This window comes from Aulonocara stuartgranti, assembly GCF_965226115.1.
Source record: "Aulonocara stuartgranti genome assembly, chromosome: 11".
Lineage (NCBI taxonomy): Eukaryota > Metazoa > Chordata > Actinopteri > Cichliformes > Cichlidae > Aulonocara > Aulonocara stuartgranti.
Genome location: NC_138947.1, coordinates 38,915,753 through 38,942,876, shown reverse-complemented (window position 1 = coordinate 38,942,876; position 27,124 = coordinate 38,915,753). Strand labels below are relative to the sequence as shown.

The following is a 27,124-nucleotide window of genomic DNA, read 5'->3' as shown; positions in this document are numbered from 1 at the left end:
AAATACCCTCAAATAAAAGCTGACAGTCTGCAGTTAAAGTATATCTTGTTCGTTTCATTTGGAATCCATTGCTGTGTATGGAGCCAAAAATGTTAGAATTGTGTCGATGTCCCAATATTTATGGACCTGACTGTATGTGTCTATTTTAAATATAATATAAATATATTACAAATTATTGAATTCCTTTTTTTATTTTCACCTTAAACTTTATTCTTGAACAAATACTACTACATGTCTTGACATTCCTGTCTCACTGATATTGATCACTATCTAGACAGTGCTTTCTGCTCTTTCATCAACATTACATCAGTATTCTTGCAGTCTTGCAGTCCAAGAGCCATGGTATGCTCTATTAGATGTATTACATACACAGTAATGTGTCCAGTGACATAACAGACAGTTGCAGTGCAGTTAAAAAAGACACACATTCCTGTTTTTATTTTTGGGGTAGAGCACAGTTATGGGAGAGATGCAGACTGTTACTCTCAAATTCAAAATTATGATGGTGAATGTCAACCACACCAATATGTGAATGCAAAAAGAATGAAGCTTTCAGTTTAAAGTTATGGTTTTGATTGATTTCTTAATGTACAGAATTCAGTTTGTGGTATTTAATGGGTTAGATGCTGATGGTCCAGCACAGTAGGACAACACAACTGAATCCCCTCAATGATAAGAGTTAGGGCATGACCCCCAAAGAAAAAAAATCAATCTTACCGTGGCATTGAGATCTGACCTAATGGAACACATGAACGTTAGCGGTAATGCATGGCACAGGGAAAGGCATAACATGCATAAGCACCACATTACATTAGAAACTGGGTCTGGAGAGCAAAGGGTAGAGCAGCAGAATGAGCCTGTGACGATGCTCGAGGGCAAGCTTGGTGGAGAGAAACCAAAATGAGATGTGAGGACAGACTAGAGGTAAGATAGAGACAATGGGCCTTTGATAGGCCCGGCGCTGATGTTCAGCAGGTGAGAGACAGAGAGTTTGCGAAAAGTCTGTAAGTTGGCAAAAGCAGTCCCAAGAGGAGAGGCTGCCTTAAGGGTTAGGGCCACTGAAGGCTAGAGTGCAGCAGAAAAGCAAGCGAACGATAAGAAACAGAAGAGAGAAGATTAAGGCCACTGATGGCCGACAGAGAACAGAGAGCCTGCAAAGGTGGAAAGTTGCGAAACAGGTGAGAGATAAGCTGCATTAGGTTTGGGGCAACTGCTGGCCAACAGAGAACAGAGAGTCTGCAAAAGGCTGAAAGTTGCATGACAAGAGAGAAAAGAGCCTGGGTTAAGGCATGGGGCTGCTGATGGCCGATGGAGAGCAGAGAGAGTGTGATAGGGCTTGCAAAGAGGAGAGAGAGCACAGAGCCTGCAAGGGCTTAGCGTTTGTCAAAGGTCAGGAGAGAAAGAAGAGCCTGTGTTAAGGTTGAAGGCTGTTGAAGGCCGGGACAGGACCAGCGCATGCAATAAGGCAGAAAGAACAAAGGGCCTGTTATAAAGCAAAAGGACAAACAAAGAGAGTCTGCATTAAGGTTCAAGGCCACTGTTAGCTAGGAGAGAGCACAAAGACTATAATGAGACTGAGAGCTGGCGGAACAGGAGAAAGGAGGGAGACTTTGATACCACCAGCCAGCTATGTCGTGACATGGAAGAAATTGTAGACTAGAGTGACTTGGAAACAGGAAAGCAGAATCACAGGTTAAGAAAACATGATTTGTTGAAGTACATACATATGGGGTGATGCAGGAATTGAAAAAGATGCAACAAGGAAAGGTCATTGATGACCCACAGTCCATTCGAGGACAAGAAGGAGTAACGTTCTGCATAACTGAAGCATCTTACCTTAAGATATCAAGCCTCCTTAAGTGACGTTGATGCAATTTAGCGCTATATAAATAAATGGGATGAAAAGGCTTGTATAGCTGCAGAGGCAGCACCACTTACCTATTTAGTGATGAGCTTTGACATTTCACCATGGAACAGTAAGACAGACATGGCGATTTACTAATTGATTTCTAATTGCAGATCCGTTTGTGGATGCATCTTTAGTTTGCAACCAGTGAAGAACGGAAAGTGTTACTGCATTGAGTCCAGAAAGGTGGTGTTATGATGGCACCCTGTGACTGTACATCAAGTGAAAGGAATGAGGCCGAAGACTAGTGACTATCAGAACCACTGTCCAGGATGAGAAAACAAACATCCATCAGTACATCAAGAAGATGGCCAGAACTGATTGCGTGACTTAGTGAATACTTCAGGAAGTTGAAGTCCAAGGAAGAAGATGAACAAGGAGAAGAACTGTCATGGAAGGACAGGACCATGCACGGTATGTACCACCAGCAAAAAGAGGAAGTAGCTGACATCCAGAAGTCCTACCAGTAGCTAGACAGAGCTGGAGTAAAATGGAATGTCTCTATGGATCTTGTGCTCAGAGCTTGCTCCTATGCTGCCATGATTAGTGCCTCTGTGCTGTCTTCCAGTCCAGCTTTGTCCAGCCACTGGTTGGATTTCTGGATGTCAACAACTTCCTCTATCTGGCGGTGGTACATACCGTGCAGGGGCCTGTCCTTCCATTAATGTTACTCCTCTTCCTCCTCTTTCTTGGGTTTCTGCTGTCAGAGGTATTCACTGAGCACGGGCTTGGTTGGGGCCATCTTCCTGATGTACTCGTGGATGTTCCTTGTCTCATCCTGTACTGTGGTTTTGACACTCACCAGTCCCCGGCCTCCTTTCTACCACCTAACGTACAGACACCGCAATGTCGTTCAGACTGGAGAAGTGTAGGGAATGCAGTCAGAACTGAGGGGATCAAACTACCAGAAGACAACATTTCAAACAGAGAGGACAGTAACAAGTACCTGGGCATCCCACAGGCAAATGGAAACCACAAAGAGGCCACTATGAAAGCTACCACCATCAAGTATCTGCAGAGGGTACTTGAACTGTAACAGTAAGAACAAGATCCAGGCTATCAACACCTACACCCTGCCTGTGATCAGGTACCCTGCTGTGATAATAAGCTGGCCAAAGGAGGAGATAGACGCCACTGACATCAAGACAAGGAAGCTCCTTACCATGCATGTTTAACCCCAAGTGCAGCACACTGGTGGCGTGGGAACAGCAGCGGCCACTCAAGACCAAATTGTGCTGTTTTTGTACTTTTGGGCTTTCTATCGAATTTTCATGATAACCTCTGAGCCACATGGACACCAGAACAATCGGTGTTCATGTTTACCAACGGCAAACACTTCTAAATTACAAGCATCACACAAAAACTGACCCGGAACTACTGGAAGCGCTATGGAAATCGGGCCTTCTGTCCTTCATCGTCTGATGCTGGTGGCCAGTGGACATGTTGCCGAAAGCGCTGCGTGAGGAAGCGGAAGTGCATCAAGCGTGGTGCGGTCCGTAATAGGCTAAGAGCAAATCCAAGCCAACCGGTTCTTCCATCCATCTTCCTCTCAATAAACTGGACTACATCCGACTCCAGCAGACCACGCAGCCGGAATTTAGAGACTGCTGCGTCTTTTTTATCACAGAAACATGGCTCAGCGACAGAGTCCCTGAAAAAACTGAAAACTGAAGAGTGCCTGCCTGAAGGGCTACCAAGGATTTTGAAATTTTGCAAGCCCTGAGACAGCAAGTTACTTTTGCACAATACTCAGCATTTCACACATTTCCATTGCACTGTCTTGTGTCTGTATCCTCCAGGGTCTCGGAGGAGCGTTGTCTCATTTCACTCAGTACTGTACCACTGTACATGGTTGAAATGACAATAAAAGCCACTTGACTTGACTTGACTTGACTTGTATCCTAAGCGGTAGGAAGAAGGCCAAGGACTGGTGAGTATCAGTACCAGAGTCCAGGATGAAACAACAAAACATCCACAAGTACATCAGGAAAATGGCCATGACCGACTCCGTGCTCAGTGAATACCTCAGGCAGTAGAAACCCAAGAAAGAGTTGCAAGGGGAGGAACCATCATGGAAGGACAGGCCCCTGCACGGTATGTACCACCGCCAGATAGAGGAAGTGGCTGACGTCCAGAAATCCTATTGGTGGCTGGACTGAAAGACAGCACAGAGGCACTAATCATGGCAGCACAGAAACAAGCTCTGAGCACAAGATCCATAGAGGCTGGGGTCTATCACACCAGGCAAGACCCCAGGTGCAGGCTGTGTAAAGATGCCCCTGAGACAATCCAGCACATAACAGCAGGGTGCAAGATGCTAGCAGGCAAGGCATACATGGAACGCCATAACCAAGTGGCCGGCATAGTGTACAGGAACATCTGTGCCGAGTATAACCTGGAAGTCCCGAGGTCAAAATGGGAGATGCCCCCAAGGGTGGTGGAGAATAACCAAGCTAAGATCCTGTGGGACTTCCAGATACAGATACAGATACAGATGGACAAACTGGTGGTTGTCACAACCCGACTCATAGGAAGTGACAAACAAATGGGAGACCACACACAGGTTTTTTAAAGGCTGTAAGACATATTTAATGAAAATAAGGTAAAACAACTTAAAGACAATGTAAAGGAGTCAAAGGAGCTTGCAAAGAAAAGCGTCTGGACTTCTTTAAGTTCTTAAAGAAGTCCAGACGCTTTTCTTTGCAAGCTCCTTTTAAAGAAGTCCAGACGCTTTTCTTTGCAAGCTCCTTTGACTACGATGACCTGGATGACTGAGAACCTTCACAGACACAATGTAAAGGACATAACAGCCATAACTGAAACTTCCAAATGAACAAAATGGGTGCCAGACAGCGAGCGACAGCACCAAAGCCAGCCACCCTGGTTCAGTCAAGGTGTCTTTATATACACTGGGACTGGCCTCTCAGGTGTGCTGCATCACTAATTGGGTCAGCTCCACCTACCTGCAAGAAACAGGTAAAAGAAAAAACAAAACACAAGGCCAGCCCACTGGCCGTCACATGGTGGCTAACCAACTGGACATAGTAGTGGTAGAAAAGCAGAAGAAGATAGCCATAGTGATAGACATAGCGATACTGAGTGACAGCAACATCAGGAAGAAGGAACATGAGAAGCTGAGAAGTACCAAGGCACTCAGAGAAGAGCTGGAGAAGATGTGGAGGGTGAAGGTAACAGTGGTCCTAGTGGTAATCGAAGCACTCAGGGCAGTGACTCCCAAGCTAGGCGAGTGGGTCCAGCAGATCCCAGGAAAAACATCCACGATCTCTGTCCAGAAGAACGCAGTCCTAGGAACAGCTAAGATACTGTGCAGGACCCTCAAGCTCCCAGGCCTCTGGTAGAGGACCCGAGCTTGAAGGATAGACGAGGGGCAAGAGAGGAATATATAAATAAACTTTTATTCAACAATTCAACACGAAAAAATTAATTACAAACATAGCTGGACAACAGTGCTAAGCATGAAAGAAAATAACCTACAAAAGAGGAAAAAAATAGAGAACTAATTTAGACTCGCTCCTATCACCCCGAAATGGTTCAGACTGGCCCCAATGGCTACCCCTCGCTGAGCCTGGTTCTGCCGGAGGTTTCTTGCTGTTAAAATGGCCTTTTTCCTTCCCACTGTCGCCAAGTGCTTGTACAAAGTAGATTTTATGAATGTTGGGATTTCTCTCTGTTATTTTACAGCCTTCTCTTACAAAATAAAGCACATCGATGCTGGTGGCAGAGCAAGTCAGCCACTAATCAGAAGGTTGGTGGTTTGATCCCAGGCTGCCTCCTGGCTGCAATTGTGTGAATGGGTGAATGACTGAATGTAGTGGAAAGCGCTTTGGGGTGCTTAGGGACTAAGTAAAGCGCTATACAAATGCAGGACATTTACCATTTTACCATTTAGCACAAGGGAACCAAGACACTAATCCAGAAAGAAGAAAAATGGAGGAACAGACAGCGAAAGACGGAGAGAAGTAAAAAGTACAAATATTACACATTTAACAAAACACAAGATTGCAAAACTGAAATGCATGACAATAACAACTAAAAATTAAAAACAGAAGTTTAATTCTCAGTGATTTCCACACAGTCTATTTGAATCAAACAGGAACAAAAACAATCAACAAAAACAAAACTCAGTACTTGAAATTTTCGAACAACAATGAATAATAAAAAATAGTCAAATATATTACTAAGAATCCGAACTAGGAATCTAAAACAGCAAAACTGAAAACCCCAGGACCAAATCTAAGGAACGTGACAAACCATGTCAAAGCTATTAACAATTTTAAATTATTTTTTTTCAGTCATGCCACAGTTATCTGATAAATAACACCTGCTTGGTGATATATTTTGCGATTTATTTGTCTGCGAGAAACAAGAAATGAGGGATATGCTGCACGAATGAGCATCTAAGGCTAAAAAAGACAGATGGTGCATAAAGCAGAGGTGTAAAGAGGAGGAAGCAGGTGGAGGAGGAAACCGGGAGTGAGCTGTGGAGGGAGACGAGAAGGACATGGTGAAGGAGATGCTCAGTAGGCGGGAGGCAGAAAGGAAATGGTTTGAAAAAAGACAGCTTTCTCCAGCTGTTCATGTGAACACAGGGTATGTGCCAGCTCTTGCTCTCTCCTTTTTGTGTCTGTCTATCAGCATCTCTTATCTTATTGTTAAAGCATGTGGAACCCTGAAAGCTGAGCTTGTGCCCAACGCCAGTTTGACGTGCCCGAGAGATGCACACAGTAACTGATATGAGGGGATTATCTCTTATTATGGTCATGCCTCACTTTGTACCAACCCCAACTCACATCACAGAACTGGGACGACTGGAAAACACACACACACACACACACACACACACACACACACACACACACACACACACACACAGCAGCTTTATATATGCTTTACCAACCTGGGGAGTTTATGTTAGGGTTTGCATGGCTTACATATCAGATGACCTATACACTTTATCTGTAGGTAAAAGATGGAAAGTGCTGCTAAGACTCATCCCTCCTCCCTATTTTGCCCAACAGGAAGAACCATACGTGATGTTCAAGAAGTCTGACAAACCACTCTATGGAAACGACCGCTTTGAGGGCTACTGCATCGATCTACTCAGAGAGCTGGCCAACATCCTAGGCTTTACTTTCGAGGTCCGCCTGGTGGAAGATGGAAAATATGGTGTCCAGGATGAGAACACAGGCCAGTGGAATGGCATGGTCAAGGAGCTAATGGATCATGTGAGTTTCTGCATTATTATTCAATCATTATAAAAGTGGTTCAGTCAATCAGTCAATCAAATTTAGTGATGCATTTTATTTATGGAGAACTTTCAGTTACTTAACCCTCATTCTATTGACATATTTAACATAAATGGACTACCAGCTTGTAATTTACTGTATAAACAATAGCAAAATAATAATAATAGCAACTCTTACTTGTTCTCATGGCATTATTAGTTCTGTAAATATGCCATTTAAAGAAAAAAAGATTTTGCAAAGTTAAAGTTAATTTGCATGTTTCGTAAAACTAAACGTATACTTATCTAAAGTATAAACAATCTTGGAGCTTTTATCCCATGTACAATCTATATTATTACTTAAAAGCTTATTTAAGGGCCTTGTTTGTGATATCACTTAGTTTTTAGTCATTTTAACTAAACATTATTTGTATTTATATAATGAAACCAACTGGGGTCATAATGAGGCTAATATGAAATAACTGAAGTAAACACATAAACCTTAGTGACACTGTTGAAAGCTTTTTCCACATCTACAAACCACATGCAGACTGGTTGGGCAAACTCCCACACACCCTCAAACATACTGACCCTAACATACTATGGCCTTGTTCGTCCTTTAGTTGACTAACAGATGATCCAGTTACCCTGTGTTCTGTCTGTAATTGGAGCACATTTCCAGTTATCAGTTTCCAGTAATACAGAGGCACCATCCCAGAGCTCTACACAATATTGCAGAGGCCCACCCACCAACCCAGACATCAAACCACCAACCTTCTGATTAGTAGATGACCTGCTCTACCACCTGAGCTACAGCCACTCCAACAGTGATGGTCAGCCCTTGTCCTCAGACTCTGCTTCCTGTACAGAAGATGTTTCAGTGGGATGAATGAGGTCCTCAATATCTCCTTCCACTGCTCATCTACAGGTCTTTCTCAAAAAAATAGCATATTGTGATAAAGTGCATTATTTTCTGTAATGTACTGATAAACATTAGACTTTCATATATTTTAGATTCATTACACACAACTGAAGTAGTTCAAGCCTTTCATTGTTTTAATATTGATGATTTTGGCATACAGCTCATGAAAACCCAAAATCCCTATCTCAAAAAATTAGCATATCATGAAAAGGTTCTCTAAACGAGCTATTAACCTAACCATCTGAATCAACGAATTAACTCTAAACACCTGCAAAAGATTCCTGAGGCTTGTAAAAACTCCCAGCCTGGTTCATTACTCAAAACTGAGTAAGACTGCCGACCTGACTGCTGTCCAGAAGGCCATCATTGACACCCTCAAGCAAGAGGGTAAGACACAGAAAGAAATTGCTGTTCCTAGAGTGCTGTATCAAGGCACCTCAGTGGGAAGTCTGTGGGAAGGAAAAAGTGTGGCAGAAGACGCTGCACAACGAGAAGAGGTGACCGGACCCTGAGGAAGATTGTGGAGAAGGACCGATTCCAGACCTTGGGGGACCTGCGGAAGCAGTGGACTGAGTCTGGAGTAGAAACATCCAGAGCCACCGTGTACAGGCGTGTGCAGGAAATGGGCTACAGGTGCCGCATTTGAACCAGAAACAGCGGCAGAAGCGCCTGACCTGGGCTACAGAGAAGCAGCGCTGGACTGTTGCTCAGTGGTCCAAAGTACTGTTTTCGGATGAAAGCAACTTTTGCATGTCATTCGGAAATCAAGGTGCCAGAGTCTGGAGGAAGACTGGAGAGAGGGAAATGCCAAAATGCCTGAAGTCCAGTGTCAAGTACCCACAGTCAGTGATGGTCTGGGTGCCATGTCAGCTGCTGGTGTTGGTCCACTGTGTTTTATCAAGGGCAGGGTCAATGCAGCTATCAGGAGATTTTGGAGCACTTCATGCTTCCATCTGCTGAAAAGCTTTATTGAGATGAAGATTTCATTTTTCAGCACGACCTGGCACCTGCTCACAGTGCCAGAACCCCTGGTAACTGGTTTACTGACCATGGTATTACTGTGCTCAATTGGCCTGCCAGCTCTCCTGACCTGAACCCCATAGAGAATCTGTGGGATATTGTGAAGAGAAAGTTGAGAGACGTAAGACCCAACACTCTGGATGAGCTTAAGGCCGCTATCGAAGCATCCTGGGCCTCCATAACACCTCAGCAGTGCCACAGGCTGGTTGCCTCCATGCCACGCTGCATTGAAGCAGTCATCTCTGCAAAATGATTCCTGACCAAGTATTGAGTGCATAACTGAACATAATAATTTGAAGGTTGCCTTTTTTGTATTAAAACACTTTTCTTTTATTGGTTGGATGAAATATGCTAATCTTTTGAGATAGGGATTTTGGGTTTTCATGAGCTGTATGCCAAAACCATCAATATTAAAACAATGAAAGGCTTGAACTACTTCAGTTGTGTGTAATGAATCTAAAATATGTGAAAGTCTAATGTTTATCAGTACATTACAGGAAATAATGCACTTTATCACAATATGCTAATTTGTTGAGAAGGACATGTATATCCTCAGCTGAAGTCAGCAGCGCCCCATCACTACTATACACAGTAAAAGTAGAGCGCTTGCCTGACGGTTGGCTAGAATCACTTTAAGGCAGACCAAAGGCATTGTTTGATGGCCTCACCGAGCTCCTCGCACACCCGAGATTTTACTTCTGCTACCACACAAACCACGAGCAATGCCTCCCACATGATAACCAAGCTGTAGTAGGACTTCTTCAGCTTGAAGGCTCCTTTATTCTCCAGTGCCCACTGTCTGGTTCATGGACTGACACCATGACAGGCATCAACCATCTTTGCGGCTGCATAATAGAATAGAATAGAATAGAATAATCCTGTAATTGTCCCACAAGGGGAAATTTGGTTGTAACAGCAGCCAAAAAGACACATATACAAACAAACAAACAGGACACAGAACAGAAACATACACATTTTTTCTTACATATTTACATCAAGGACAGTGGTTACTATAAACAGAGTACTGTACAGTTATTAAATTAAATAAAATTAACTACAGATAAGAGGCAAACCCAGGTTGTAGTGCGAATCGGTTGGTTAAATTATTGCAGTTACAGCGCAGATGTAAACATCTGTGTTTGTTGGGAGCAGTTCTGATTGTACAGTCTGACAGCTGCAGGGAGGAAGGACCTGCGGAAACGCTCCTTCATGCATCGAGGACGCAGCAGTCTGTCACTGAAGCAGCTCTGCAGCAACATCTACATGCATGGGGTGGGAGACTCTGTCCATCAGAGATGTTATTTTGGCCACAGTCCTTCTGTCTCCCACCACCTGCACTGGGTCCAGGGTGCATCCCAGAACAGAGCTGGCCTTCCTGAGCAGCCTTAGCAATTGAGGTGCAGAACATGGTCCATTTGGATTCAGTGTCCCCATATGATGTGAAGGCATAGTGGCTCTACTCTGAGCCCCTCCCAAACTCCTCATCCCATGCTAAGGGAGAGCCCATCCACCCTTGAGAGAAAGCTTATTTTCACCCCTTGTATCTGTGATCTCATTCTTTTGCCTTTGAAAGAAGTTATAATATTGTTAATAACAAGATCATCCTGAACTTAATGGACTTATGGTGTTTATCAACAACGATTCTCCTTGCTCATAGGGGGTCATATGATTGTTGGGTTTTTCTCTGGATGTACTATTGTAGGGTCTACCTTACAATATAAAGTGCCTTTAGGCGACTGTTGTTGTGATTTGGGGCGGTATAAATAACACTGAAATGAATTAAATTGAATCTGAGAGACAGACGCCCTCCATACTTTTAAGATTAGTCTTAAAACTTTCCTTTTTGATAAAAACTTATAACGAGGGCTAAGCTCTCCCTTAATTATGCTGCCATTGGCTCTGGCTGCTGAGGGACTTCCCATAATTCACTGGACATTTCTTGTTGACTCTGTTGCATGTGATTAGAGTTTGTCTTCTCTCTGCCATAGTTTGTGTTTGGTTCTTTCTCTCTGTGTTTGTCTTCCCTCACGCCTCAACCTTAATGGCAAATAGCTGCCTCAGTCTCTTTGTGTTAAATGGGAATTTTCCCTTCCCACTGTTGCCAAGTGCTTGGGTATTGTGAGATTATTATTTTTTCATGACGTAATATTTTACTTTACAATGTAAAGTACCTTGAAGAAACAGTTGTTTTGAGCTGGTACTATAAATTTAAATTGAACTGACGTGGGCCAGATTGGATTGTAGTCAGTTAAATAGTCAGTTGACGTTTTTGACAATAATTCATTGATTAGCTAAAATAAGTGGTTTGTTGATAAGATAAAAACGAATTTATCAAATGTAGGACAAGTGCCATAGCCAATCACTACATTGGGTGTTGTCTTTGCTTTGGTGACTTCTTTAAACTGTGGAATTCGTTTCACAGCCAAATGCTGGAAATAAGTTTCACTGAAGTGAGGAGTATTACAGACTCACCAAGAAGGAAAGTGAAGAATGAAAACAGAAAGAGAACAACAAGCCCAATTTGACAGGACAGTGATGCAAGAAGAGCATAGATTCATCTGTGAGTTGTTTCCCCTATAGAGCTTATTAAAAACATACACACAACCACCCACAATCTGCTCACAGTGTAGAGCATTACACCTAACAAAATCCCAGTTAGGATGAGCTGCATGGGCAGAAAAATGGAAGAGGCTGCTTGCCCAATAGTCAATATCTGACCTCATTAGAAGCAGCACCCATAAGGGGTCGAGGCTCCTTTAACTTATTCACAGCTCTCCTCTCTCCTCTGTTCTGCTTCTCTTCTTGATCAGTGCAGTGCGAGATTGTCGTGACAGATATTTTCATGGTCAAAGGGCCCATTTCTCTGCAAGTTGTGAGTCTTGTGCAAGCTTGAGTTAGACAGAAAGTGACTGCAGTAGACAGGGTCTCAAAAGACCAGGAAGTGTACGCTGAGAGAGAAGCTTACTTGAGGATGACGTGCTAAATTGAGCTGAACAAAGTAGAAAAGTCCAGTCAAATGAATTGAGACAAACTACTGATTTGATGTTCTAAAGTTTTATATTTAGAAATAAGTAGAAAACTTGTGGTATTTCTAGAGAAAACTTAATCTTATTAGGAAATAGTAATAGGAAAACAACTGAAGGCTTTTCAGTGAGTTTTTTGGACTTCCTGATAATAATGAATTACAGTCGTCCAGCCTGGAAGTAATAAATGCATGAACTAGTTTTTCAGCGTCACTCTGAGACAGGATATTTCTAACTTTAGAGATGTTGCGCAAATGGAAGAACGCAGTCTTACATATTTGTTTAATATGTGCATTGAAGGACATGTCCTGGTCAAAAATGACTCCAAGGTTCCTCACAGTGTTACTGGAGGCCAAGGTAATGCCATCCAGAGTAAGAATCTAGTTAGATACCATATTTCTAGGCTTTTCAGGGCCGAGTACAATAACCTCAGTTTGATCTGAATTAAGAAGCAGAAAGTTAGCGGCCATCCAGGACTGGATAAAGGATTTCCTGCCTGGATAAAGGATTTCCTCACAAACCGGCCCCAGACTGTAAGGCTCGGCCCTCATCTCTCCTCCACTCGCACACTGAGCACCGGCTCCCTGTGTGCTGAGCCCCCTCCTGTATTCTTTCTACACCCACGACTGCAGTTCGACCCACAACAACAATCTCATCATCAAGTTTGCTGATGACACCACGGTAGTCGGACTCATCTCAAAGGGAGACGAGGCAGACTACAGAGAGGAAGTCCTGAAGCTGGCAGCCTGGTGTTCAGAAAACAACCTGGCACTGAATACTAAGAAAACCAAAGAGCTCATTGTTGACTTGAGGAGACACAGCACTGGCGACCTGTAGCCCTGACCCCCATCGTAAGCAAATGCTTCGAGAAGCTGGTCAGGGACTTCATCTGCTCTGCACTACCCGACTCACTGGACCCTCTACAGTTTGCATACCGCCACAACAGGTCCACTGATGATGCCATAGCCCTGACACTACACACTGCCCTGTCACACCTGGAGAAGAGAGACACGTATGTGAGAATGCTGTTTGTAGATTACAGCTCAGCATTCAATACCATCGTTCCCTCGAAGCTGGACAGGAAACTGCAGGATCTAGGACTGAGCAGCTCCCTCTGCAGCTGGATCCTTAGCTTCCTGTCTGACAGACGCCAAGTGGTCAGACTGGGCAGCATCACCTCATCCCCCATCACACTGAACACTGGTGCTCCACAGGGGTGTGTACTGAGCCCTCTCCTGTACTCACTCTACACCTACGACTGCACGGCCACTAACAGCTCCAACATCATTGTGAAGTTTGCGGAGGTGCAGAGAAGTACACCCCCCCGTCACCATCAACGGCGCTGCTGTGGAGAGAGTGAGCAGCTTCCGGTTCCTTGGTGTACATCTGGCTGAGGATCTTACGTGGTCAGTACACACAAACAAAACAGTGAAGAAGGCGCAGCAGCGCCTCTTCTTTCTCAGGAGACTGAAAAGATTCGGCATGAGCCCCGCATCCTCAGGACCTTCTATCACTGTGCCATTGAGAGCATCCTCACTGGATGCATCACCACCTGGTATGGCAACAGCACCGCCTACAACTGCAAAGCTCTCCAGCGAGTAGTGCGGTGCTCTGAACGGATAATTGGAGGTGAGCTTCCCTCCCTCCAAGACATCTACAGGAAGCGCTGCCTGAGGAAACCGGGGAGGATCATCAAGGACTCCAGTCACCCCAGCCATAAACTGTTCAGACTACTTCCATCAGGAAGGAGGTTCTGCAGCATCCGGTCCCGAACCAGCAGACTGAGAGACAGCTTCTTCCACCAGGCCATCAGACTGCTGAACACGTCATAGACACCTCACCTCCACTACTGGAACTTTAACATTATGCACTCCATACTGTACAGTAATGCCACTGTTTTGCACATGTCTCAACTCTGTATATTTTATATATTTTATTTATTGTTTACTCTATTTAATTTGTAAAATATGTGTACACACACACACACACACACACACACACACACACACACACACGTAGAAAATATTTAGTATACACATCCAGAAATGCATATACTATTATATATTGTACATATATTTATTAGTTTCAGACAGTGTTGGGAAGGTTACTTTTAAAATGTATTCCGTTACAGAATACAGAATACATGCCCCAAAATGTATTCTGTAACGTATTCCGTTACGTTACTCAAAGACAGTAACGTATTCTGAATACTTTGGATTACTTAATATATTATCATGATTTTTACAACAACATGAATGTACTATTGCTATGTGATTTATTACTATTACTGAAGGTCCGCGACTCCGAACTGTAGTAAAGGGACCTCTGACTAATACGGCGGGGTCCCTGTCGGCTCGTAGCCGAAAAATAGCTTTACTTTGTTGTGTGGGTCAACTTTTATTGACAGAGAGAGGCGTTGAAAGGCTGCTCCAACGGAGCTTATTGTTTCAGAGGAAAACACGAACACGGTGTACAGTCGAGTCTTAATAGCTTACTTACAACTGGGCTCGTCAGGCACTCTTCTTGGCTGAAGTGGTTATTATTATATTTAGATGCTTCCAGCTCCCGTTTTTCCTCGATGACAACTCGTACCTTTCCACTCCCCCTTTTCTCCCTCCTCTCGCTCACAGATCCATAACGTGTATGGCAGTCCATTCTCCCTGCAGCACGGACTACACTGCCCATGATGCTACATTCTTTAGAGCTATGCTTGTAGCATTCTGCCTGTTAGCTTAGCACAACAACAACAACGAAAGGCGCTCTCTCACCCAGGAAACACACAGTCGCAGAGAGAGAGAGAGAGCGTCACCCTGTAACCATGGCAACCGTAACGCTGCCGCCTGGAACAACAGAACGTAGCTGTCAAACAAAACCCAAACAGTCCTGACCCGCGACAATATGAAACAGGAAAGTACCGCAGTGTAATCCATTTATTTCAACAAAGTAACTGTATTCTGAATACCACCTTTTTAAACGGTAACTGTAACGGATACAGTTACTCATATTTTGTATTTTAAATACGTAACGGCGGTACATGTATTCCGTTACTCCCCAACACTGGTTTCAGATGTAGCCATTCTTGTATTTTGCTTGTTTACATTATTGTATTTTGCACAACTCTGTTGCTTGTGAAGCTCGCACACAAGAATTTCACTCACATGTGCTGTACCAATGTACCTGCACATGTGATGTGACAATAAAAGTGATTTGATTTGATTTGATTTGATTTGACTTGGCCCCCCTCTACATCAACGGGGAGTGTGTGGAGAGGGTCCACACTTTCCGGTTCCTTGGTGTCCTCATCTCTGCTGACATCTCCTGGACAGGAAACATCTCAGCGGTCATCAAGAAGAACCAACAGCAGCTGCACTTCCTGAGAGTCCTCAGGAAGTACAAGCTGAACTCCAACCTGCTGTTGACCTTCTACCGCTCGTCCATTGAGAGCCTGCTAACCTACTGCATCACGGTATGGTACGGCAGCTGCACCAAAGCAGATAGAGTGAGGCTTCAGAGTGTGGTCAAGACAGCACAAAAGATCATCGGCTGCCCTCTCCCGTCCCTGATGGACATTTATTCCTCCCGCTGCCTCAGCAGAGCAGCAAACATCATCAAGGACAGCTCCCACCCTGGCCAAGTTCAGCCTGCTTCCCTCAGGGAAGCGCCACAGGTGCATCAGCACAAAAACCCACAGACTCAAAAACAGTTTCTTCCCCAAAGCGATAACCACCCTGAACTCACACATGCACCGATAACACAGCCCCCCACTTCCCACTTCCTCTATGGGCCACCACTGTGCAATACCAATTCCATGTGCAATAACTCAACTGTATATACACAACACTATTTATTACATATTACTTACGTCTTGTATATTGTACATTTTATAACCACAAACACCCAGCACGCCCCTGCGGGCGGTTTATCCTTCAAGCTCGGGTCCTCTACCAGAGGCCTGGGAGCTTGAGGGTCCTGCGCAGTATCTTAGCTGTTCCCAGGACTGCGCTCTTCTGGACAGAGATCTCCGATGTTATTCCCGGGATCTGCTGGAGCCACTCGCCTAGCTTGGGAGTCACCGCACCTAGTGCTCCGATTACCACGGGGACCACCGTTACCTTCACCCTCCACATCCTCTCGAGCTCCTCTCTGAGCCCTTGGTATTTCTCCAGCTTCTCGTGTTCCTTCTTCCTGATATTGCTGTCATTCGGAACCGCTACATCGATCACTACGGCCGTCTTCTTCTGTTTGTCTACCACCACTATGTCCGGTTGGTTAGCCACCACCATTTTGTCCGTCTGTATCTGGAAGTCCCACAGGATCTTAGCTCGGTCATTCTCCACCACCCTTGGGGGCATCTCCCATTTTGACCTCGGGACTTCCAGGTTATACTCGGCACAGATGTTCCTGTACACTATGCCGGCCACTTGGTTATGGCGTTCCATGTATGCCTTGCCTGCTAGCATCTTGCACCCTGCACATTATTACATCCATACAATATTGATTGTAAATAAGGTTAGCACGTTGTTAAAGCAGGCCATACAAAAGGCGTCATACGTTATATAATGTGCATATATATATATATATATATATATATATATATATATATATATATATATATATATGTGTGTGTGTGTGTGTTTTTCCCTATGTTAATACTGTCCATATGTACATAGCGCTGCAGAACTGTACCCCCCCCCCCCCCCCCCCAGCATGTTTACACTGAGTAGGAGATGCTCTGTATCTCATTGTACAACTGTATAGTGACAATAAAGGCATTCTATTCTATTCTATTCTATTCTATTTATGTCTTTAAGACATTCCTGCAGTTTAACTAGTTGGTGTGTGTTATCTGGCTTCATGGACAGATAGAGCTGGGTGTCATCTGCATAGCAGTGTAAATGTATGCTATGTCTTCTAATGATGCTGCCTAAGGGAAGCATGTATAATGTAAACAGAATTGGTCCTAGCACTGAACCCTGTGGAACTCCATAATTAACCTCAGTGTGTTTTTATTTGTTGTTACCTGGCCCTTACTAACAGATTTTTCAGAATTTATCTGATGTAGTGCTTGGCTCAATAATTATTACAAAATAATTATTGTGTCATTTGAACATCCATGTAGATGCTGAAAATGAGAGCATCAACATGTCACTTCATCTGTTATTAAACTCAGTTGGCTTCCCTCAAAATGTGAAAGAACCCACCAAAATGCACAGAAAGTGGAGGTTACCTCATTTGAGTCAGCCAGCCGAGTCAAAAGCACAGAAAAGACGACGAGGGAAACAATATCAGCATCCTCCAATTGTAAAACCATTCCTTGTCGTCTTAAAGTTGCCCCTCGAGAGGATCTTTTGTTCATTTTTCACTTAATACGTGATTATTTCAGTATTTACTGATATCTCACTAATGTTTAATAGTGAGCAGTTTTTGATTGATTTGCAGTGAAACTTCAGGTACACAGAAACCATGGGACCAAAATATTCTCTAGAACATAACAGAGCCTCCGGTTTTGCTGTTTTGTTTGATTTTGTTTGTTGTTGTTTTTAAATAGTGTGATTGGATTCACAGATGCATGTTATCATAGACTTCCATCTATCAGCAGTGAGCTCAGTCTATTTATCCTTAAGTGGCAACCTTCATAATACAAAAAGGATATATCTTTGAGGAATGAGCTACTTGACCTTGCTGTGGATGTTTAGAATTTAGAGTCACAATGCAGCCTGAGATTTATGAACTGTCAACACCAACATAGCTTTCACCTAAGATGTAGTGGTGTGATTTTCCTATTTCTGTAGCACATTTGCTGTCTAAGAATGGTTTCCAAACAATGTAATATATGTAAACTTTGGAAACAAGCATTAATATTTTGATTAAAAAAATAAATCAATAATGATATTTTTATAAGCTAACATGTTGCAGCATCTTAACCAAGTGTCCTCACATCCGCAGCGTCTTTATTTTGTCTACACTGACACAGGAGGAAGCAGACAGAGGAAATAACTGAATGTTTTGATTTAGTTTCCAGAAAGCAAAAAGTGAATTTAATTATGGAGGTGTTCTTGATGGGTGGAAAGATAAAGAGGGTTTTAAATTTCTAGCTAAGTGCCTCAAGACAGACTCTGTAGTGTGTAAAGACCCTGTTTGCTTAATTTGATTGCCTCTACGTTCCTCCCGTACCCATAACTTATAGCCTATTCCTCTTTCCTTTTATGTTTCCTATTGACAGAAAGCTGATCTTGCAGTGGCTCCGCTCACCATCACATATGTGCGCGAGAAGGTTATCGACTTCTCCAAGCCCTTCATGACGCTGGGTATAAGTATACTGTACCGCAAGCCCAACGGGACCAACCCTGGGGTCTTCTCCTTCCTCAACCCCCTCTCGCCTGATATCTGGATGTATATTCTGCTGGCTTACTTGGGTGTCAGTTGTGTGCTGTTTGTCATAGCCAGGTAACATGTTACTAAAGTGATTCAAATGATTGTAGCTTCACACACAGTCACACACACAGTTAGCTACAACTGCTCAGTCTTGTCCCACTAACGAGATCATATCTGTAATTACAGAATGGAGAGCATGCAGTCACTTAGAAGGAGTGCTCACACTAATCAGTGGTCAAAGTTTGGACTTGACATCATTGCTGTGTAACGTGTTTAATACAGTTTAACCAGCAAGGATCATATCGATGCTGGTACACGGGTACCACTGTTAGACATTTGTAACAAAATGTTTCCCCTCACACTGTCATTTAATGTGGCTGCTAGTCTATAAGTGGCCTGGATCTGCTCACACTGATGCCAGTACATAAGTTTCAAACACACACAGAACCACTTCAGAAAGGAAAGCTGTACGTTGATCAGCCTGTGTGCATGTGTCTGAGAGGGTGGCAAAGAGATTGTGCATTCATATATGTGCATATGTGTGATGTGTCGAGCTAGATGTGAAGGCTGCTGCCCTCTCCCACCTTTCCCTCACTCTCCCCAGTGTCTCGCAGATCATGTAGTATTTGCTTTTCTCTTAATTCCTTCACCTTGCTTCAAATGTGACAATTTCTTAGCTAGTTTTGTCTCATATTTTCCAGTTACAACCCATAACAGTTTCAGTCGAATCTGATGACAAGCTCATCTGTAGTTTCTCTGCTGCCTCTGCTCCATCGCTGAATATGTAAAAAGCAAGAACTAGTTTAATCTTTTCTAACCAGACAGAGATCCTAGGTGTTGTTCCTGAGATCCAGAGGAGCTGCTGGAGCCACTCACTCAGCTTGGGGGTCAATGAACCAACTGCTCCAATCACTTTTGCCTTCACCCTCCACATCTGCTGATGCTCTTTTCTCAGACCTTGGTACTTCTGGAGTTTCTTGTGCTCCTTTTTCCTGATGGTGCTCTCACTCGGTGCAGCTGCATGTATCACCACAGATGTGCTGGATTGTATCAGGGGCATCTCTGCACAGCCTCTTGCCTGGTGCAACACTTGGTAGACCCAAGCCTTTCTTGATCTTGTGCTTGTTCTGTGCTCATGGATGATCTTTGTTTCGGCCTTCTTCTTTCCACTTAGGGTACAGTGCCGAGGCACTGAATTTGGGGTGAAACCCTCTGTGCATGGTAAGGAGCTTCCTTGTCTTAGTGTCAGTGGCTTCTATCTCCTCTTTTGTCCATCTTATTATCCCAGGAGAATATCAGATAGCTGGCAGCCTGTAGGGGTTGATAGCCCAGATGTTGTTCTTCCCATTCAGCTGATTCCTCAGGCTTTCCTAGCAGCCTCTTCATGGAACTCATTTGCCTGTAGGATTCCTAGTTACTTGAAGCTGTCCTTGATATCTGCAATGTTACCTTCTGGTAGTGCAGTTCCCTCGGTTCTGACTACTTTCCTTCTCTTAGTTACCATCCGACTACATTTCTCCAAATGATATTCAGATTGTTCCATTCCGTAGTCGGTATCCGTAGCCACTCTTCTAAATTATCTCACTTCGGGGATTCAGGCCTATGCCGAACAGCTGTGGGGACAGAGCATCTCCAAAATATGACCTTGATGGTGACTTGTGCAGCTGGCTTGAAGTTGGCCTCCAGTGTTGTTATTGAACTTGCTGAACTATCAAACAGTTTTACAACTTTTTGGATTGTTACAAATCCTGAAATCACATTTATGATACAGAATAATTTGTTAATTTGTGGATTTCTTTCGTAAAATAATCTTTTATAACTGAACACTTGAAAATTAAAATAAAATACAGTTCTGTACTGTGAAAGCCTGATGTGGACCCAGTGCAGGCTGCAGTCCTTTGGTCTCTTCTCCTTAGTGCTCTACTCGATGAATGTCTTAAAAATTGATTTTTTCGACTTGTGTTTTAAAGGAAGTTTATCTTTAACAATGCTGTGCAGCTCTACCTGATTTAGTAGCTGTAATTTAGACACACACGTAAGTAAGTAATAATGTCTGAGATACAAGCGACATATGATACTTATGCAGCAGGTAATTTAGATAATTTAGGACTACTTAACACAATAATACACACAGTGGGATCACAGACATATCGTTTTCAAATCCTTGTAATGTATTACTTAAATTCTTCTATTTTTGCATGACATAAACTGACAGTAGCTCAAATTTAAAGAAAGATTGGTCATGATATATTAAATTTGTGTTCCAACCCGATATCACAAAGCGTGTATTAGACATGCTGGTGCACCATGCGGTCGTCAGCCTCTCTTATGCATGAAAAGGACACGCATGCTTAGGTTGCAGTAAGCTGTAGTACCAGCAGAGGGAGATATTTTATTTCAAGCCAACAGGAAATAGTCATGGGAAATGTTTAAAGAGACTACTAACACATTTCTATCTAAATACACATCAGTGTCTTTACATGTAAATGTAGTGTGTATTTGTCTAAACAGATTCTTTCAAAGACTGAAGTTGGCCAGTGCTCTTTGAAGGTTCACCAGTTTGATCTGGTTGATTGTCCTCATGGTTGCTATTTGGAGCCCGGTGAAGTAAAAAGAGAAAGGGAAGTTTGTGTTAACTGTAAAACTTTTGGGAGACACACCAGCCTTCTTGCACCTTGTTCCAGGACCCAACAGTTTTACCGTTAATAAACGTGTTTTCCAATGTTACTGGCGTTATGATCACACAAGAGAATATAAAGCAGCAACTGTCATCTAAGTTGGCTCAGAATATGCACCTATCTGTATTTATTATTACAGTAAGCATGTGCTTGGTAAGTGTATAAATGTCCCCCTCACTTTATTCCGTCTTTTCTCCTGTGTACACAACTGCATGCTGGGCTACAGCTGCATGGTTTGGCTGTAGACTGTAGGACGTTCGAGTCTTACAAAACTTTGTGAAATGGGAAATTGACAAGAAATAATATGTAGAGTGAACAGAAAATTTTGGGAATGTGTCCCAATTATGTGATTTAAAAAAATATGTGTTTATTGAACACTATTAATTATTATGTTAGTTTATTGTAATCGATCAGCCACAACAGCATAATTGGTGAAAGGTAAATTAAAGTTCACCATCCATTTATTCAAAAATGAATAAATAAACAAATTCATTTCTCTTGACAAAACTAACCTTACCCAGCTAATATAACACACAATGGCTACATTGTGTGTTATATTAGCTGGGCCATGCTACCCCGTGGGGGAAGCATGGCCAGGTTAAGCTGGATAAGCTGCCAAGCAAAACTCTCCCTCCCTGTGCATCTCTGCTGCATCCTTCCTTATGCACTACCCCAGTAAAGAAAAGAGCAGAGAAGTCATAAACAGCAACAGATATGATATATCATTAGTCAGATACAGCACAATAAGAGAAGCTGGGTTGGACCTACACTGTGTCAGCTGAGCAACCAGAGAGGGCTGGCACTGAGATCAGCTGATCTGCTAGCGTCCTAGTTGGGTTCAACTGTGGGGTGTGCCTGAGTTCATGGCATCCCCAATACATGTAGTTTTAATGTTGTGGTTGATTGGTGAATATTTTGAATGTCTTCTCACCCACTTTCTGCTTTCTGTAGTATATAGTCATTTACATGAGTTTTGCTTCCTTTATTTGTTTTAGATTATTTCTTAATGTGATTTGTGTCTTTACATCAATTCAAATGAGGTAAGGATACTTTTTGGCTGCACCCCTTTCAGCGGTTAGTTTTTCACATTTGATTTGCCAGAGTTTTGTGCTGGAAGCTGTTATTGACTCAGTTCCTACGGGGGTAACCATACAAATGAGGTAAATGTCATTTACTTTAGATTCTTACCACACGATTTGAGAAGACGTGTCTTTCCAAAAAGATCCAGTTGATCTAAGTAGCTCACAGACTCATTCAAATAGGGAATAGTGAAAAGGGAAAAACCTATTGGAATTATATCCATAATATTGCCCTTACTGATGTTTTTAATTGGTACTATAAAAGTTATATTTGGTACTATAAAAAAAACTGAAACAAACAGAAATGTACATGTCACCTTTGTGTAGCTCATTCAACTCTCTGCGTTAGCTGTGGATTTTGATTGGAAATGTAAATCGACTGGTGCTCGTGGACATTTATCTGTTAAATGATGAGATGACACACATTTCAGTCAACACTGTAAAACACAGGGTCTTAACAGGCAAAATATTACAAGCAAGACCCACAGCTGAGTTTCATTGCGAATATATATTTGTGTGTGTATGTGTGCACACTTATCACACTTATACATCAAAGCAAAGATCCGACTGTTACTTATACTTGTGGGGACCAACAGTTCCTTCCAGGCCCCACAAGTTTGGAGGCATCTCTGAGGCTCAAAATCTGGGTTTAGTGTCAGGTTATAATTAGTTTAGACTAAGGGTTCATGTTGATGGTTAGGGTAAGCAGCTAGGCAAAGCATCATGTCAACTGGATGTCCTCACTCAGATATAAAAAGCAAGTTGTGTGTGTGTGTGTGTGTGTGTGTGTGTGTGTGTGTGTGTGTGTGTGTGTGTGTGTGTGAGAGAGAGTGAGAGAGAGAGAGAGAGAGAGAGGAAGAGAGAGCCTACACATTACCAGTGTTGGGCAAGTTACTTTGAAAAAGTAATTAATTATAGTTACTAATTACTTCTTCAAAACAGTAACTGAGTTACAAGATTCTAAAAGTACTTAATTACTTGAAAAGTAACTATTGCGTTACTTAAACAAAAGGTTTAACCCTGGGGTCCAGGGTATAATCGGCCATTTTTGACCACTTCTGATGTTTCCTCTACATTTCACCTTTCACCTACATTTCCTTTGTGTTGTTTGGTTCATTCTTTTCAGCACAACCTCACGTGTCTGAATTTAGTCATGTTTTCATTTTGACAAACTGTATTAACACAACTGATCTAAAATCAGACAAAAAACACAAAATCAGAGTAGAAAGTTATATTTTTTACTGTAACAGCCACAAACATGTTTATTGAATCATATTTCATAACTTTAAATGTAAATATAAATTACAATTTTAAAATCATATTCACAAGTTTTACAACAAAATTACTTGCAGCCATTTATATTTTACCCTTTTTTTTATAACCACTTCAAACTGTTTACAGAACAATCAGCTGTTCTTCAATAAGATGCCACAAGTTATTTGTACCACTGCAAATAGTTCTGTCCACTATAAAGGAAACATCACAGCCTGATACCTGCAGGTCTGACAGCAGCAGGTGTGTCACTCCTGTTTCTACCTGGAGACAGCAGTCGCCTCATTGTTCTGACACACGACACAGAACTATCCACAACACTACACACTAACTACACAAGACAACACACTAACTACACAAGACAGCACATTAACTACACAAGACAGCACATTAACTACAGAAGACAGCACATTAACTACACAAGACAGCACATTAACTACAGAAGACAGCACATTAACTACACACTGCAAACACGCTAAACGTCACAAATCTCTCTCTCTCTCTCTCTCTCTCTCTCTCTCTCTCTCTCTCTCTCTCTCTCTCTTGCCATCACTCCTAAATCTTCCCCCTCTTCCTAAACAACCAAATGTCATCATTTTTGATTGGTTGATGTGGTGCATTTTTCCACCAGAAAAGCAGCTGTTTTTAAATATATATATATATTTATTTTTTAATTTTTTGCTCATAAGCAGAGAGGTCTCGCTGCGCTGTCCTCAGACAGTAAACGTGACGAAACTATTTAGGAAAAACGCCGTATAAATTGTTTATCATGACTCTGGTTTTACTGGCCCATCAACACAGTTTATAAACTGGCACCTTGTTGCTTTGTCTTCAAGTGGTCATGTGATTGGCTGACCACGACTACTTTATTCTTCCTCAGTCAAACAGCAGCACTCATGGCATTGTTTTCCCCCCTTAGCTCCAGGTGTTGTGCCAAAAAGTGTTCGTCTGTCCGCGGGAGCGCAGCTGCTTAAAGCTGCAGCGTCCAGATTACTTACAGCTACTTCCTGCAGCTGATATACGATGCGGTAAACTGAACACAGCTTCAACCATCTGTTTGTTGAAACAATAGTAACGCGACCGCATTTTCTTGTTAGTAACAGTAATGGCATTGTAACGATAGGAATAGTAATTAGTTAGATTACTGGTTACTGAAAAAAGTAACGCCGTTGCTTGTAACGCTGTTATTCCCATCACTGCACATTACATATTTAATGTTGTATGCTTGTGTTTTATTCTGTGTATCACTGTTGGTCCAGTGGCTGAAGTATGAGTGCTACACTGCCAAACAGACAGTAATAGGACTGAAATTACAGTGGTAGAAGCAGAGCAGCTTTCTTTTCCAGCTGTAGGCTTAATTTACATGAATGCACAGCTGAACTATGACTGTGTTGTTCTGACACCTGCCCTGTTTCCTCCTGTTACATGTGTCAGTGTAACGGTACGTTATCCCCTGTATGTTTGTCTTAATGACAGAAAAAGCCTTTCCACTGCTTCTGGTGCAGGTGATAAAACATATAGTACATCTCTTCCAAATCCCATCTGTTAGCCATTTGTTACATTTTGGAGAACAAAGTTGCCACATCCTCAGCATCCTGACCAAAATGTTTCCGCAGAACAATTACAAACAGAGACATAAAATCATGCGTCCATAATCTGTCCGTATTTTGCAGTATGTCTCTCATCTAAACTCTGTAACTATGACTCATGATTTGACTTCTAATTCTTGTCTGTATTTTCAAAAGTACAATATTTCTGCCTGTCATATCAAAGCATAATTGACTTTAGTCTTTTCATGATAACATTTATGGTAATATGTGCTCATATTAAAGTCACTCCTCAGCATCCCACAGTCCTATATGGATATTAGATTTAAATTAAAGTGACTAATAAGAAAAGTGAATTTTACCAGTCTTAAACTCTTAACATCCACCATGTAACCAACAGCATTCAGTATTCTGGTTTGCAGTCGAGCCTTCTTTTGTAAGTGTTCGTATCTGATTCATTCTTGATTTGTGAAAATGAAATAAAGTGAGGTGAACCAACAAACAGCACAGAATGTTAAACTAACAAAATAATTAGAAACCCAAAATACAGATGACTCACTTAGTATATAATTGTTCCTTTTGTGGTGAAGTACCCTCTAAGGCAGGGGTGTCGAACTCCAGGCCTCGAGGGCCGGTGTCCTGCAGGTTTTAGATCTCACCCTGGGTCATCACATCTGAATCAGATGATTAGTTCATTCCCAGGCCTCTGGAGAACTTCAAGACATGTTGAGGAGGTGATTTAGCCATTTAAATCAGCTGTGTTGGATCAAGGACACATCTAAAACCTGCAGGACACCGGCCCTCGAGGCCTGGAGTTCGACACCTGTGCTCTAATGCAAGGGCAAAGACTCCGATCTGACCCACAGGATGGATCTTGGAAATTGTAAAGGACGCACACACACACACACACACACACACACACACACACACACACACACACACACACACACACACACACATTTAGCGAGTTTAGTTTCTAAAGTATATTTTCTGTGATTTCCAAGGCAAAAGACAAAGGCTCAGATTTGCAACAAAACATCTCAATGATTCTCAGAATTGTTAGAAGAAATATTCTGGGACAAACAGGACAAAAGTGGAACTTTTTGGAGGGGTTGAATCATGTTACATCTGCCATGAAGCTAACATTAAACTGAACATGATACTGAAGGTTAGATGTGAAGGGACCTGGATGACTAGCCATAATTTGCCTATGACTTAATGACCTTAAAATCAAGCTCACTTGAGTTATGCAGCAGGACAATGACTGCAATGATGGGAACGACTCATTGCCAGTTATCGCAAATGCTTGATTGCAGTTCTTGCTGGCAAGGGAAGCACAACCAATTACAAGATTTATGAGGCAATTCGTTTATCACATGGAGCCAGGTAGACTTGAATAGCTTTTTTTCTCTTAGTAAATGAAATCATTTATTAAAACGTGTATTTCGTATTTACTCTTATTATCTTTGGCTAATGTTAAAATTTCTGTAATGATACGAAACATGGAAGTGTGAAAAGGAGGCACATATTTTTCCATAGCACTGTATCGAGAGTTTTTCTTTGCTGTCGGCCAATTTAGAATGAGTAATACCTTACCTTGTGTCTCTGTTTAAGGACAAATCCAGAGCACATGGAAAAATCCCTCATGACACAGACACAACAGTAAGACTGAAACTAAGGATTGTAGGGCAATAACAAGAGAGTTACATAATGGGTCAAATACTTTTAACCCACATAAATACTTTTCATTTTCATGGCGACTTACATAAATGATGAACTCTCAGTAACACCTGACATTAGTATGATCATACATTATCATTGGCATTTGTTGCAGAAAGAGCCTGATGATTACAGAAAGCAGAACATTGTTTCTGTGCCACTGATGAGCTCTCCTGTTTTGCTTCATGCTTCTGTGCTACCCTTGCTCAAAGAATAGATGACCTGAGATAATGTTAGGAAAATATAATCAGATCGAAGTGACAGCAAACCGTCTCTATAGTGAGGGACAAGTTAAGCTATGTAGCAGCAGCCTAACATGTCATTCACATAATAATGAC

The 27,124-nt window shown here is 42.4% G+C and overlaps 1 protein-coding gene across 2 annotated transcripts in view; it reads left to right on the top strand.

The window, feature by feature from the left end:
• grik2 (glutamate receptor, ionotropic, kainate 2) overlaps positions 1-27,124 on the top strand; it is a 340,023-nt gene that overhangs the window by 232,904 nt on the left and 79,995 nt on the right. For both annotated transcript variants that reach the window (XM_082550857.1, XM_082550858.1), the window contains exons 11-12: positions 6,946-7,152; positions 18,340-18,563. In XM_082550857.1, the coding sequence (XP_082406983.1) occupies positions 6,946-7,152; positions 18,340-18,563 (431 nt within the window). The remainder of the gene's footprint in view (positions 1-6,945; positions 7,153-18,339; positions 18,564-27,124) is intronic.